This window comes from Trichoderma virens (genome assembly GCF_000170995.1).
Source record: "Trichoderma virens Gv29-8 chromosome Unknown TRIVIscaffold_1, whole genome shotgun sequence".
Lineage (NCBI taxonomy): Eukaryota > Fungi > Ascomycota > Sordariomycetes > Hypocreales > Hypocreaceae > Trichoderma > Trichoderma virens.
Window position 1 is genome coordinate 1,765,849 of NW_014013748.1, and position 14,988 is coordinate 1,780,836.

General features: G+C 48.5%; 5 protein-coding genes across 5 annotated transcripts; all 5 read left to right on the forward strand.

The window, feature by feature from the left end:
• Window positions 1-595: 595 nt before the first annotated feature.
• TRIVIDRAFT_63061 (uncharacterized protein) lies at window positions 596-3,230 on the forward strand (the record flags this gene model as incomplete). Its single annotated transcript, XM_014106028.1, has 5 exons — window positions 596-1,711; window positions 1,798-2,421; window positions 2,602-2,733; window positions 2,805-2,923; window positions 3,113-3,230. The coding sequence occupies 5 exons, from the start codon at window positions 596-598 to the stop codon at window positions 3,228-3,230; spliced, it is 2,109 nt and encodes a 702-aa protein (XP_013961503.1).
• Window positions 3,231-5,719: 2,489 nt separating this feature from the next.
• TRIVIDRAFT_139850 (uncharacterized protein) lies at window positions 5,720-7,144 on the forward strand (the record flags this gene model as incomplete). Its single annotated transcript, XM_014106029.1, has 3 exons — window positions 5,720-5,812; window positions 5,899-5,922; window positions 5,987-7,144. Coding segments are annotated over 3 exons (1,275 nt in total), but the record flags the coding sequence as incomplete, so codon positions are not given.
• An 828-nt stretch (window positions 7,145-7,972) lies between these two features.
• Window positions 7,973-8,960, forward strand: TRIVIDRAFT_197156 (uncharacterized protein; the record flags this gene model as incomplete). Its single annotated transcript, XM_014106030.1, has 4 exons — window positions 7,973-8,211; window positions 8,277-8,562; window positions 8,620-8,848; window positions 8,929-8,960. The coding sequence occupies 4 exons, from the start codon at window positions 7,973-7,975 to the stop codon at window positions 8,958-8,960; spliced, it is 786 nt and encodes a 261-aa protein (XP_013961505.1).
• Window positions 8,961-9,724: 764 nt separating this feature from the next.
• Window positions 9,725-11,736, forward strand: TRIVIDRAFT_73212 (uncharacterized protein; the record flags this gene model as incomplete). The annotated part of the gene is made up of 4 exons (XM_014106031.1): window positions 9,725-9,848; window positions 10,009-10,165; window positions 10,256-10,887; window positions 10,972-11,736. 4 exons carry the CDS (start codon window positions 9,725-9,727, stop codon window positions 11,520-11,522), a joined length of 1,464 nt encoding a protein of 487 aa, XP_013961506.1.
• A 1,449-nt stretch (window positions 11,737-13,185) lies between these two features.
• Window positions 13,186-14,119, forward strand: TRIVIDRAFT_34507 (uncharacterized protein; the record flags this gene model as incomplete). Its single annotated transcript, XM_014106032.1, has 3 exons — window positions 13,186-13,429; window positions 13,486-13,737; window positions 13,800-14,119. Coding segments are annotated over 3 exons (816 nt in total), but the record flags the coding sequence as incomplete, so codon positions are not given.
• Between the last annotated feature and the right edge of the window lie 869 nt (window positions 14,120-14,988).

Below are 14,988 nucleotides of genomic sequence, written 5' to 3' on the forward strand. Positions count from 1 at the left end.
GCTCCCCATGCGTGCATGAATACCCCGCTGGATAAGTTCATGCTGCATGTAAACGCCTGATAGACGTCCAGCCTTGCGATTACGCAAGGCACCCAACCCGTTGGGCATACATGTGCATATTTGGCGACCCAAGGCTGTATTCCGAGATTGGAGCATCGGTAACTACATGTACATGTACACGTAGATATGGAAGACTGAGCCATCCAAGACTGAGGAGTAGGTGCCTAAAATTATGAAGGATTCACCGCTCTCCCTTGATACGTATATCGTGTCGCCAATCACAGTCTCTGCCTCGCTCCGATGCATACATGTAGGCGCAAATACAGGTCTCAGGTGCCCATTCTGGTTGCCTTTTTACTTCGGCTTCTCATCGCCCCCAATGGTAGTGCACAGCCTCGATGTAACGCCGTTGATATTGTAAAATGCCACGAGCAGAGCGCGCCTATTATATTTCGTGGTAAAGTCCATTTTATGTTGATAGTGCTCGCAATCACACTAGAGCAACGGACTTGACTTCCACATCTCTCTGGTTCTCACGGAGTATTTTCCCTCTCATTATAATCCATCACGTTTCTCATCAGCCCATCGAAGCAATATGGCTGATGCTTCATCATCCAAAGTCATTGACTCGATAATGAGTTCGGATGAAAACCCGGGCGGGAGAAGCGAATCTGCTGACCAGCTTCGGGGGCTAGGCCAGAACCAGCAGCGCATTCTGGATGTCATCGACACTCTGCGATCTGCCACGCTCGAGGAGATACAGCTGCCACAGCTCGTCGTTGTTGGCGATCAGTCGGCCGGCAAGAGCTCTGTCCTTGATGCTATTCCCGGGATCCCAATTCCTAAGGACCCCGACGGTTGCACGAGATTCGCAACGGAGTTCCGTCTCCGCCGTGGCGAAGCCAGAATCTCCATGGGCATTATTCCACACAAGAACCGGACTGTTGAGAAAAGAGAGGAGCTTCTCAAACTGACCCATGAGGCGACAGACACAGCTCAGCTCAGCACCTTCATCAAAAAATGTCAGAAGGCCATCTTTGGCGGTGATGAGTCCGGCAAAGGCAATTTTGCCTCACGAGATATCATGACGATAGAGATCCGCGGGCCGAAAATGCCGCTGCTTACGCTGGTTGATCTCCCGGGTTTTATCCAAGCGCCAAATAAGAAGCGGACTGTCAAAGACATTGCGGCCATCAACGACATTGCTCTGGATTACATGAAAAGGGAGCGAACTATAATACTGGCTGTTGTTGCCGGGAGCTCCGATTATGTTAACCAAGTGGTGCTGAGGAATTTTCTGGACTACGACAAAGGAGGTCAAAGGACACTTGGCATCGTCACGAAGCCCGATCTGGTCGATAGCATCGCTCTTGAGGAAAAGTTCTTGAAGCTAGTGAAAAATGAAGATATCAAACTCGATCTAGGCTGGCATGTTCTGAGAAACCGGGCCCCTCAGGAGAAGGAAACAGAGACCAACGACCGTAACCAGAAAGAACATGAGTTCTTTGCCAATGGCAACTGGGGAGATCTCCCAAAGGGCACATATGGCGTCGAGTCCCTGGTCGCCAAACTGAGTGACTTGCTCTACAGTCACATCACTGATTACTTCCCTCGGCTCCTGGGAGAGATCAAGGAGGAGCTCGAGCGCTCTGAGAAAGAACTTCATGCCATGGGACGCCGCGTTAATAATGAATCAGAAATGTTGGCAGAAGTATCAAAACTCTTGTCTCTCTCAAAGCCTCATAAAATCTGGTATTGATGGTTACTACCCTAACCAACACGGCTTCTTTCATATAGGAGATGGTGAGAGCTTTACACAGATATCACCCCGGAATCTCCGCGCGCGCATCAGGCGGGAGAACACCGAGTTTGAGAAAGAAATACGAATTCGTGGCTGCAAGGTGCGCCTTGTTGGTAAGGGCGTGCAACATGAGGACCACGATCTTGAGGATGCCCGACTCAGAGGGATCACCCTCGCGCGTGAATGTGGAAGATTACGAGACCAAAACTGTGCAAATCTACCTTGATACATATGTGGGACAGCATCTACCTGGTGACTACGACCCATTGATTGTCTACCATTTGTTTGTCGATTACTCGGCCAAGTGGGACAGTATCGCCCGTAACTACAGGGACAGGATTCAAGGCATAGTTAATGAATTCCTGCAGCAGGTTGTGAACTCTGTCTGGCCGCAACGCATGCGAACGCGGCTATGGTCGACGCTTCTGGGCAAGAAGATTGAAATGCTTCAAACTCGGGCAGGCGAAGAGCTCGAGAGGCTCTTGTTGGATCGTCGGAGATGCTCCCCAATCTACGGTCCTGAGTATCTCAGACGGCTAAAGGAGCTGCAAGTTAGTTCTTCCCCAGACAAAATATCACCGACTGGGGAGATCTTACAAAGGATGCTAGTGTACTATGAGGTATGTGAGCCTATTGGAGTGTAATAATCCCCTTTTATGTGCACTTCTAACCTCATGCTTTGCAGCTTGCCTCCAAGATCTTTATATCAAACGTCATAGTACAGGTAGCTGAGCGACATCTCATCGACGGGCTGCATACAGTCTTTTGACACATCAGAATTAATGCAGATGGACAAACAGACTGTGGCTGAGCTTGCTGAAGAAGATAAACATAACAAAACTATACGAGATCGTTTAGAGCTAAAAGTTAGCAAGCTGAAAGAGGCTCGCGACGACTGTATGGCAGTTGCCATGGCGAAAGGCCAAAACCTGGTACGAAAACATGAGCTGTGTTATAGCCAAAACTTGAGATGATATACAAACTAACGTTAGAGAATTTGTAGAACCAACAAGTCGAGCCAGACATAGTAAACATAGTAAACCTAGACTCTAAAGAGGAGGATTTAGACAAGCCCTTACAAACCCGGCACCACAAGCACGAAAATGCCGAACCTAACGGAAGGTACACCACGCCTGATAGTATTCCCAGAAGCATACCAGAGAGGATAACGGCGACCCCTCGTCCTAGTGCTAGGTCACCGACGAAAGTACGGAAGACAAAGTCAAGGAGTGAAGGTTTCAGAGGAGGATATATGCCGGTTTCAAAAGAGTCAGAGTCAGACACGGACTGAGAGTCAAGACCGGACAATAGGAACGGCGTGGTAAATAGGGGCAAGCAGAACAGAAGCAGTCCGATGGACGCGGATTTGAAGAAGGCGTGGGACGTTCTCAGTGACGAGGAGAATAATCTTGCTTATAGTAATCACTGAATTCGGCAACTTGGAGCTCTATAGGTCGATGAATCGAGCACAACTGTGAATATATGATGATAAAACTCCTGATATGCGTATCGTTCTCTTGTTAACCGGAGCTTTATATCTATAATGGGCTCTTTTGGTAGATAAGACTATATAATACTTGGATTTTTTTTTAAAATTTTATTATCACTCTAGTTATGTACTTGGTGTTTAGAACTACCTAGGTATATAATACTCGCAGAGGTAATAAACAACCCCTCTAGGTAAGAAGATCCCCGTCGCGATTGAGCATCTCTTGGTCTAAGTAGCATGCCGAAAGTGCTTTGCAGGTCGCTCACGAGATGGAAGCATGCTGCAGAAAGAGTAGTAACGCCACTGGCCGTGATCTCAGATGAGCATTTCACACCACTCCTCTCTTTGTCTTTTTCTTTCATTCTTCCCACAGCCGACCAGCCACATCAATGGCACTCATTTTATTCTTCAATGGCTACTACTGCAGGAGCGGGGGGCACTTTGACGAGATAGATATGCCTTAGGATTATATCTATCTAGATATCCTTGTGACGCGTATATAATACTCTAGGCCCTTGAACTTTAAGAGTGAGCACCAAATTGTATATTAGCTGCCTAAATATCCAATCAATCTCTCTATCTTTGCGCGAGTGATGAAAGTCGCATTACTTAATAGGCGGGGAATTCTTAACACTACCAACATGTTATATTACTCGTAGGCCCAATGGCCAGGGTCAAGCATCACAACGTAGTGCAAGTTTGCATAATGATGTATTCTTCTGCACGCGCACGCTTAGCCTTTCACCACTGAGACTTCATCACAAATTGCAGTCCGACGAGATTCCCAGTAGTCAAGCTCGCCATAGATCCTTGCAGAAAGAGAAGGGCCACTGGCCGTGATATGAGAACATATCCTCCGTCTTTTTCTTTCTTCCTTTCTTCCCACAACCCATCAATCGCGCCAATGGCAGTCGTTTTATTCTTCTTTGGCTACTAGCCACTCCACCTATTGTTTGTAATCCTGGTTCACTCTGGGGGATGCCATTTCCTGGAGACTCAGCGGTCAATAGGATCCCATTGGGTCCTTCGGGAGGCGACACCTCCCGATGACATGATGGTCATCATTGTCTCCAGGTCAGCCCGAGGTCCTGTAGTCAAGCTGGTCAGTTCTTGTACTGCTACCAATACGGGCCAGATGAAATTCCAGCAGTCGGGGTGGCTTGACACTGGCTTTCATCGTCATATGAAACAATGCCTTCTGTCTGCCATAAAAATTGGAGCTAACTAACGCCAACCCCAGATTGCACATTTTTGAGTCTTCCTCGTGTGATTTTCTCCCATGAAAGGTACCCAACTAACCGCGATACCTGACTGTGCATCTTTTCGTCTTCCTCATGTGATATTCCCCCGGTATCCCACTGTGCGCCACACCGTAACGTGATCATCATGTCCGTGTTCTCTATGTCTCCATTGCGATCGCCATGTGATGTTTCCCCGGTATCCCATCATGTGCCGTGTCGTAGCACTCAGTCGTGAATCTTCATTGCACATGTCCCCCAGGACTCAATGGCGCTCGCCATGTCACTCCATCTGTACCCATAGAGTCTTTCGCCAACTGTAGCCCATCTTTGAACACTGTCACAATGTCAAAGCATTACCTGCTGACAAGATTTCCAGTCACGGGCGAAGACGTCTGCCCGATGATGGTGAAGCCATATGGTAAGCGGGTGGATGGAGCGCAAGGTTGAAGATAAAAAGAAAGGGGCACGAGGCGGCTGTGTACGTGTTCAATTCCGGGTGGATTCAAGAAGAAAAGTTTAAGAGGAAATGGGGAAAAGCTAAGCACATAAAACTTTGTTATTTTCTCTCGTATTTACCTAGTCATTTCATGTCTGCATAGGTACAGGTATCGTCGCTTTGTCGGATAAAAGAAAGAGAAACTGGTAGAACCCATGTAGCCATGTGCGATATGGCATAGTGCAGAAGCCAGGCGCTTGACTACATACCTATTTATAGAGGAGAAATCACTGATGATCATTTAAAAAGGCGAGAGGATAAACAAGTAGAGAGCAGTTTTATAGGCCATGCTGCAAACTAAATGTATGCGCCCCCTAAGTCAGCTCTTCTGTTGGCATCAGGACTAGTATCATTGGTGATAGCCTTGGAGATGAAATGAGCCTTCAATACGCCTCAGTTGATGGTAAAAAATTCGGAAGATAATGAACTCGATTATACGATTTACTAGGTATGATAGATTCGATGAAGCCTTCAATATTCTCAGTGAGTGCAATCAACATGTACCTACATTATAGTCTAACATGTACATGTACTGTAGCAGCTCACGTGATTCAGGCGTAAATTTATGAGGAGGCCTCACTTACACCCGCGACACGGTTCCATTACAGTACTGTCCGTTTACTTGAACATGAAGCACAAAGATTAAAGGGATCAAAGAGCCTCTCTATATCATTATTGTGCATAATCAATGGGAGGTTCGTGGGACACAAGCTACCGCCATGCCTCGGCTTTATCACACCAAATCCAAGACTGGCTGCGCTCGGTGTAGAGCTCGCCGTGTCAAGGTAACGTACATAACCTCACACAGCTCCAGCCTATATCTCTGCGTTGATCCCTAAGCAGCCAGCTCACAATTCCTATATGCATACAGTGCGATGAAGCCAAACCCAATTGCGTTCGTGATTTCCCCGAACCAATTCCATGTATTTTATGTTGGAATGCCTAACAACAAGACCCAGGGCTGTTGTACCCGTCACAAAGTTGAATGCTTTTACGACAGAGCAAACCGCTCCGAGTCGTCGACGCCAGCCATTACCAAGATTATTGATCCAGGGCTGCACCAAGCAGGGACAGCGTCGACACAAGCCGCAGCCAGCAACGATGTGCATACTGAGGAGTCAATGCCATTATTGTCAGCAGAAAGCCGTGACCGTCGCCGACTAGAACTCCGACTGCTTCACATGTGGACCACCGAAGTCTGCCAAACGCTTCCAGGCAGCTATGACCCTCAGAATCTCAAAATTTGGTCTAGTGATGTCCCCAAGCTTGCTCTTGACTATGAACCTCTACTCACCGCCATCTTCTCCATCTCCCTCCTGTACATGGCCTTCAGCAACTCTCAGATTGGTAGTACAGAGGGTGAGCTATTCGCACACAGAGCAAAATACTTCGAGGCTACCCTAAGGCACCATCGCAAGGCACTTGGCTCTATGGACCAGCATACCGCTGACGCAGCCGGATTCACTTCCATTATCCTCGTATTTGATGCTTTCGCTAGCCTCCGAGAGCGTTGGATCCAACCGGTCCAGCCCAGTATGCCGTATAAGCCACCTACAGAATGGCTTCAGATGTGTCAGGGAGTCAGGAATGTTATTGCGCTCGGACTTGACATGGTCGGCGTAGGCTCTAATTCTTCTCTCAGTATCATAGCCAAGGGGGCTACCGATTTCTTCAAACCAGAGATTATCTCTTCGGAAGCCAATCGTGCGCGATTCGCTCACTTGCTGCCTGCCGACACCGATAAGATTGAGGATGACGCTGATAATGAGGCGTATACAACCGCGGTTGCGTACATCGGGTCGATCGCGGCGGCAAGGGAAGCTGAAGAAATGCCGTTGAAAATTGCTCGGAGGCTTGCAATTTTCCCCATCATCCTACCTAGCCGTTTTCTTACCCTGCTTGATATGCTCAGCCCACGCGCCATGGTTATCCTCGCACACTATTTCGCCTTGGTATATACCATCGATGGGCTGTGGTGGACAGGCAACTGCCCAGAAAAGGAGATTGAAGCCATCAAGGCTAATCTCAGCAGCGAATGGCATGACATGATGGAGTGGCCACTGCGAGTACTTCATGATCATAGTCAACCATCCGCTATGAGCTGCGACGAGGGATGAATTTCTGGAAGATTTATGCCGCCATGTTTAATTTGGGTAGGAATATGATAAAAGGAGAAAATAATGCTTAATATCTAGTACATTCAACAGAATACTTCAATGTTATTAGTGTTCTGCCCTTTTGCTGGTTTCTGACCGAGAGGATTGCACTGTTAAAGAACTAAATAACCGAGCACAACTCGCATTGCATACGGATGACGAATCACATAGAATATTAAAGCTCTGTCCCCATTCATGCATGTTCTTCACCTATAGAGGCTGTGTTACTCTCATCCTTCGGTCTCGTTCCTCGGTATCGTTTAGGACCCACTTCTCAGAAACCCTCCCCTATGACTCGGTTACGTTGCAGGCCACCATTCTTTTCCCAAAGTAAAGCCTTTGAGTCGATCATAGTTAGTACCTGCAGAGTGGAATTGCGTAGACGATGGAGATAGTGTTAGTTGAGAGGCTGGAGGCCTCAAGAAAGACGAGACGTGTAGGGGCTCAGACGCTGGATAGTTGGCCTACGCTCTAAGCTGTAGACACAACACCGTTTAGGCATAAAACTATCGGAGTCACCAGGCATCAGTTTTCTTTTTTCTCTTCTTTCCTATCAGATATCTTAGGATTACTTTGGAGCACTCAATCCATTACTTTTTGTACTCGTTTTTGCCAGCACTAGTCACAATTGTCTAGCTGGAAGAAGAACTTGACACGAGAAGCCAGCCGCCAGTCTTTTTATTGCCACTCACTCCAACCATTGTTCAACATCGATCGGAGACTAAAACACTCTATATCCCCGTTAAGTGGTTGAAGATACTCAGACGGAAATATTCCGGGCTGCGCACCATGACTGCGACATTAACCGCCGAGCTGGCCATCTATGCCACTCTCACCATTCCAAACATATACATCCTCTCCAAACACGGCCGTTCTGGAATCCTTGGATGGGCGTATCTTCTCGCTTTCTGTACGCTGCGTATTGTTGGAGGTGTTATGGATCTATCTGGAAGCACTACAGCAGGCATTATATCAAGCGTTGGCTTATCTCCTCTTCTCCTTGCTGCATCTGGCATCCTACAAGAAGCGTAATGATCCATATCCCATGCCACATTATAGCTGTTGATGCGTGTATCCTAATGAGTATGAATAGGAGGTCTTATTACTGCGATCCATTGGAGAAAAAACTGGAATGGACTGGCGTGCTATTGTTTCACGGCATTGTTACTACTGGTGTTGCTATTTTAGCCACTGGTGCATCGAACCTGGAGTCCAGTCACATCAAACCCGCAGATGTTTCCACGGATGCTTCTTTGGTAAAAGCTGGCATCGCTCTTTTGACTCTCGCTTGGGCGATTGTTGCCATCGTGTCGGTATGGGCACTGGCTCATCCGGCAAAGTTTCCAAAGTCAAAATCTTCCACTGCTGCAGGAACCAAAGTGAGTGTTCCTCATAAAAGTATATGAAAATACTGTATTTGACTAAACCAGCAATAGCTTCTCTGGTCTGTTCTTGTATCTGATATTTTCAGTGGAGTTCGGGTCATCTACTCCCTCGTCGCGCTGGTCACACAAGACGAGTCTCTGAACCCTCTTACCGGCGCTCTTACAATCCGTGTCCTCTTATCGCTACTTCCAGAGTTGATTAGCGTACTAGCTTTCATAACAGCTGGAATTCTCACCCGAAACGCTGCTCGGGATTTCTCAAAGACAAAGAAGGCCGCAGGTAGGAATGAGCGGACAAATTCAGTGATTTAGGGAGACTGACCCCGGTTTGATCCTAGCTTACATTGAATTATTAAATAGCCAGTAGCTGTGGTTCTTTGACCTTTCACTAGAAGTGGTTTCAATACTCTATCTTTAGTAATTGTCATTGATAGTACGCCAATTTTAGCACAATTAACATTGGTTACCATACTCAATATACCTTGATTCTCCTTCTTTTACATCTTTATATCTTGGACGCCAAGTTAATCTCCCATCCATGTGTTTGTTCATTATGCAATCGTTTGTATTCATCTTGCCACCTACAGGAGTGTTGCCAAAATAATTGCTTCGTCGTAATTAGGATTGTTTGACTGGTGGCGATGGTGTAGCCACACAAAGGGGCGTGGGGATATTGGGTAACCAGATCACATAACAAACGGTGTTGAAAACAATTTGCATCGTTTGGAGCAAAAATTGAAAGATGTTGGGTCATGATAAAGAACTTGAAGGGACCCCAAATTTTCCACTACCTATGGCCATATGTGACTGTTTGAGGTGGTAGATTCGTCCATATTCTCGTAAGACTGAACCACCCCAGACAGCAAGTGTGGCTGGTGTATGCAGAGCTGTGGCTTGCATCAACACGATAAACCGCATTTGGATTAGTGGCCAATTGGCGCCACAATTTTGGGGACGCAAAGTTTCTGCCCCACAGAGCGAAGGAAAAAAAAAAAACTGGAAGCTCCAAAGTTCTTCGAACTAGAAAAAAAAACCATCACGACTGCAAGCGCGCCAGCCTCGTCTTCCGTAATTTGACATCGCCAGACGCTGCACTTTCCTTTGGTTTCAAGATCTTGGCTACTCGGCTGCTTAATTTGGAAAGCAACTGCCCAAGATGGTTACGGAAGTCGTGAACAAGAAGAAGGAGCAGGAGGAGGAATACACCATCAAGCCTCAAGCGGTGACTCCGGCTGTCGACACCAGCCAGTGGCCGTTGCTCCTCAAGAACTATGACAAGCGTGAGTGAAGAATCTGATCTGGTCTTTTTACACTTGCAGGGGGAATTTCGACGCTCAATTGGGCGTGGCGAGGTTGTCCAAACGATGTTGGAGCGCATGATGAAAAACGGCACACGCACAAAAAAGAGAGCCTTCTGTTGACGTCTTTTCTTCATTCTAGTCCTTGTGCGAACCGGCCACTTCACCCCGATCCCCAATGGATCTGCGCCACTGAAGCGCGACCTCAAATCCTACATTAGCTCTGGTGTCATCAACCTGGACAAGCCTTCGAACCCTTCTAGTCACGAGGTTGTGTCCTGGGTTAAGCGGATTCTTCGGTTCGTGGCACCCTGCAGTTTCTTCGTCGATTGGGATTCCAATCGCTCTCCTCACACTGTATCGTAGAGCTAACAATGAAATCGGTGCAGAGTTGAGAAGACTGGTCACAGTGGTACCCTCGATCCCAAGGTCACGGGCTGCCTGATCGTCTGTATCGACCGAGCGACTCGACTGGTCAAGTCCCAACAGGGAGCCGGAAAGGAGTACGTTGCCATCATTCGTCTCCATGACAAGCTGCCTGGTGGCGAGGCCCAATTCGCGCGAGCCCTCGAGACCCTTACTGGCGCCCTGTTCCAGCGCCCGCCTCTGATTTCTGCCGTCAAGCGACAGCTCCGTATCCGAACCATCCACGAGAGCAAGCTGATTGAGTTCGACAATGACCGCCACTTGGGTGTCTTCTGGGTGAGCTGCGAGGCTGGTACCTATATCCGAACTCTGTGTGTGCACTTGGGTCTGCTGCTGGGTGTTGGTGCCCACATGCAGGAGCTGCGTCGTGTGCGATCCGGTGCCATGGACGAGACCAAGCACCTCGTCACCCTGCACGATGTGCTGGATGCTCAGTGGACCCACGACAACACCCGGGATGAGTCCTACCTGCGTAGGGTGATTGCGCCCCTCGAGACCCTGCTCACCGGCTACAAGCGTCTTGTTGTCAAGGATAGCGCCGTCAACGCCGTGTGCTACGGTGCCAAGCTGATGCTTCCTGGTCTCCTGCGTTATGGTATGTACATGATTGGAAAAGATTTAGAAGCGCAATCACAATGCATAGAACGTGTTGCTGACTGAATATTTTTTTTTCTTACAGAGTCTGGCATTGAGCACCACGAAGAGGTTGTCCTGATGACTACCAAGGGTGAGGCTATCGCCATTGGTATCGCTCAGATGTCTACGGTCGAAATGTCTACATGCGACCACGGAGTCGTGGCCAAGGTCAAGCGCTGCATCATGGAGCGTGACCTTTACCCCAGAAGATGGGGTCTCGGACCTGTCGCTCAGGAGAAGAAGAAGCTCAAGGCGGACGGCAAGCTCGACAAGTTCGGCCGACCCAACGATGCTACTCCTTCTAAGTGGACCTCTGAGTACAAGGATTTCAGCGTGTCAGATACCTCTGCGGCTGCTGCTGCTGCTGCTCCCGCCACGACTTCGATCCCCGTCTTGCCTTCCAAGAGCGAGCAGGCTGATAGCAAGATGTCCGATGCCGAGGTCCCCGCCGCTGAGGAGGACAAGAAGAAGCGGAAGAAGCATGAGGGAGAGACGGCCGAAGAAAAGGCAGAGCGGAAACGACGGAAGGCAGAGAAGAAGGCCGCCAAGGCAGCAAAGAAAGAGAGCAAGGGAGACGACGAGGACAGCGATTAAAAGAGGAAGAAAAGAGAGTGTGGAATCGAGACTGAGGATTCTTTTTCAGTGTAAAGTATCCTGGCGTGGGAGTCTTTTGTCGATATGGAAATGGTCGCCTTGTACCTTTCTCTTTTCTAGTTACCCACATGTGGCTCTTGGGCAATTGGCGTTATTAGGTATCAATTCGTACATGATTATTACTAGATGCGTGCAAAGATGTCAAGTAACGCTGAGTGTGATTGGGCTCTCGGGAGATATGAGTGATGTCATTTTTGTCTTTCGGCGCGTATGCCTCGCGCTTACGCTGGAGTGCACAATTGTCTGCTCACGGATCTGACCAAGGGAGATGAAGGAAGGAAACGCATTGGAACAGAATATCAATTTTGTAACTCACCTTTGCTTGGGGGCTGAATTGCTTTTGCAGATACTACCTAAGCTAAGGCAGACGGGAGCATTTGTGTGTGGCCATATAGACAGACCGGCCATGTAGATGAAGATCTGCCAGATTGATATCATCTCCCATCCTTTTTTACCGGTACCTGATCCCAATCACTAGCATACAAAACTATTTAATCACTAAGCCAATCCACTGCTGCATTTCAAGGTTTTGGTACCTGAACTGGAAGGAGGCATTGGGCGCGAACTCACGTGGAGCTTGCAGTTAAGCGCCGACACTTTCTGGACCCGTCATCACACGTTGAGACGCTGCAATCTTGTCCATCTCCCGCTTTTTTTTTTCTTACTAGCATTCTGCGTCCTTCGATTCGCTACGCGCTCACTCGCTAGAGAAAGCACTAGTTTGCGAGATGCTGCTTCTCATTGGGCCGGAATGACGAGATGAACGGCTGTTGCATACATGGGTTTGTTTTTTCCTGGTTTCCGCAGTGTGACTTGGGCGGCGGAATTGGCGATGGGCTTCACTCACGTGGAGCTGCCCGATGCGATGGGATGAGATGAGATGGACAGGGATGCAAGGGGGGCTGAGAAACGGTGTGACGACGAGTGCCGTCAAGGGAGAAGAACAGCTGCACTCGTATGTACGGCATGAGCACAAGCGCCTTGGCCTTGCGGCAGAGCCAGAGACGGCTTATGGCTTATGGGTGTGATGGGAGCTGAGCCCTTTAGCGAGGGGTGTCGAGACGGGCGGCAAGACGTGCGAACATGTTGCCGCCGTCACGATAGTCTTGTCACCGGCGCCTTGGGATCAACAAGCTTAAACAGCCATGATTCACGCACGATATTATGAGCCGTGGCTGCCCCTCGCCTCGAGCCGGCTTGCTTTGGCGTCTCGATCGTTGCTCTTACTCATACTCTCGCTATACCCTCAGGTCTCTCGGTTGCATTTCTCTTGTCTTGTATATTTTTCCTTTGCTGGTGGCGTTACTGCAGTCTGGATACTGCTCTTCCTGATCGGGGTGTACTGTCTTACTTTTGGAACCACGGATGAGAATAGTGTGCCACTCTTAAATGAGGTGTATCGACCTTCCTTGCGGCATTGGCTTCCTCGACTAGATTACTCCTTTGACAGCATTCGCTCTTTTACAACACGCACCAGCTCTGCTTCCGCCGTCGTTTGAATCCAACTCTTGTCAATCTCATTCACTTCAACAAACTACGGCTGTTCATATCAGAGACAATGGCTTACAAGTCCATGGCTCGTTGGATCTTCTCCCTATTTTTCATGGCCTTTTCATTGGTACACGCCCTGAGAGTTTCACCAAACTCACCTTGTACAAACGTCTGCACCACTTCCGATGTGTCGCAGTCCGATCCGAAATTCTTCGATGACCAGTGGAAAGACATTGTCTGCGATGACAAGGACTTTGACAGCAAGCCGGAGGGACAAAAGCTGAAGAGCTGCTTCACCTGCTTGCAGAACAGCACTTACACCCACGGCAGTGAGAATGATCAGGATTGGTTCTTGTGTAAGTCTTTGTGGTTACAATCCCCTATAATTGCTGTTAGCTCATATATTGCACAGACAACCTGCGGTATTCTTCCGGCTATTGCATGTTTGGCTATCCCAATAACACCGGTATCGAGACTGGCCCTTGCACGACAAGCGTCGGATGCGGAAATCTCGCTTCTGCTCTAGAGCTTGGCATTAAGAGCCCAACCAACTCGACTCCATATGACTATTGTGATACAAATGGAGGCGTCATCACCAGTGGGGATGTCGATGGGTGCTTGGAGTGCGTTAAAGCCGATGGGCAGCACCAATATCTATCCAATTGTACGCTTTACACGCCTTTCCTTTCTATCACCTTCTCTTTTACTGATTCCCCTGTTTTGTAGTTCTTCTTGCTCTACAAGGAGCATGCGAGGCGAAACCCGCACCAGGGTCCATTTTAATTCTCAACAATACTCTCTTTGGCAACAGCAACATCCAAGTCGTCGATCAAACGCCCTCCACCAACTATGAGGAACCCAAGCTTTCCAGCTCAGCAATTGTGGGCATAGCCATTGGTGGAGTCGTCTTACTTGCTCTGGCCGCAGGTTTCACTTACATGTGCATTCGCAAGCGCAAGAATCGTGCGAAGCAAGAAGATCGTGCCTCTGGCTACTCGTTTCGCTGCCAAACCAGAGTAACTCCTGTGACACCGAGGTTTCCTGACGACGCCCATGCCGACGGCGTCTTCCAAGGAGGAGAGAAGGCACACGTTAAGGTTACCACTGGTGTTGGAGCAGAACCATATCCTGTGGATCGATACCCATGGAATAGCCAAAGCTCGTTAAACGTCACGATCAGCAGGCAAGACAGTGCGATGATGAGACCCAGTATCATCACTGCTTTGACCCCACCAACTCAGGCATACATCTCCCCTCGGGCTTCCTCTCCCGACGACTTCGCAACTCCAGCTTCAGCTGTCTCAACCCGCTCCAACGCCCCCCTTCTTAGTCACCAGCCTCCTGGATTCTCGCCTTCTCCCCACTTGAGCCAGTCTAGCTGGTCACCCACCCCGAAACCTTACCGTCCCGATAGAAGATGGGAGGAGGAAACCGGAGTGACCAATGCGCTAGGACTAATTACTAGGAAGAGAAGTAAGGCGGGCATGGGAAGCCCTGTTCAAAGCGAGATACTGATAACATCTTTCCCACCGCCACCTACACGGTGATTTGAGGGTGACTGATGATTATGTCGCGGGATTTCATGCTGAAACGATTTTTCTTGGAAGTAACTTGGGGCTTACCTTTGCTTTGTATGATACGATAGCGATGCTTGAGGGTAGAGCGAGACAGCTGGACTGATGACGCTTGAAATAATGCAACGATTTACGACAATACACTTGAAGATACGTTGATGATCGTAATAGAAGATGCCTTGAAGATTACATATGCATTCGCAACCATTTAATTCCTAATTCTAAAGGCCCAGACTGCCAACATCTTTACCCAACACCATGCCATATCCAATACATATCCCAACCAAAATAAGGCGAGCAATCAACACTATCCATCCAAATCTACCCCTTTCTAATCTCCG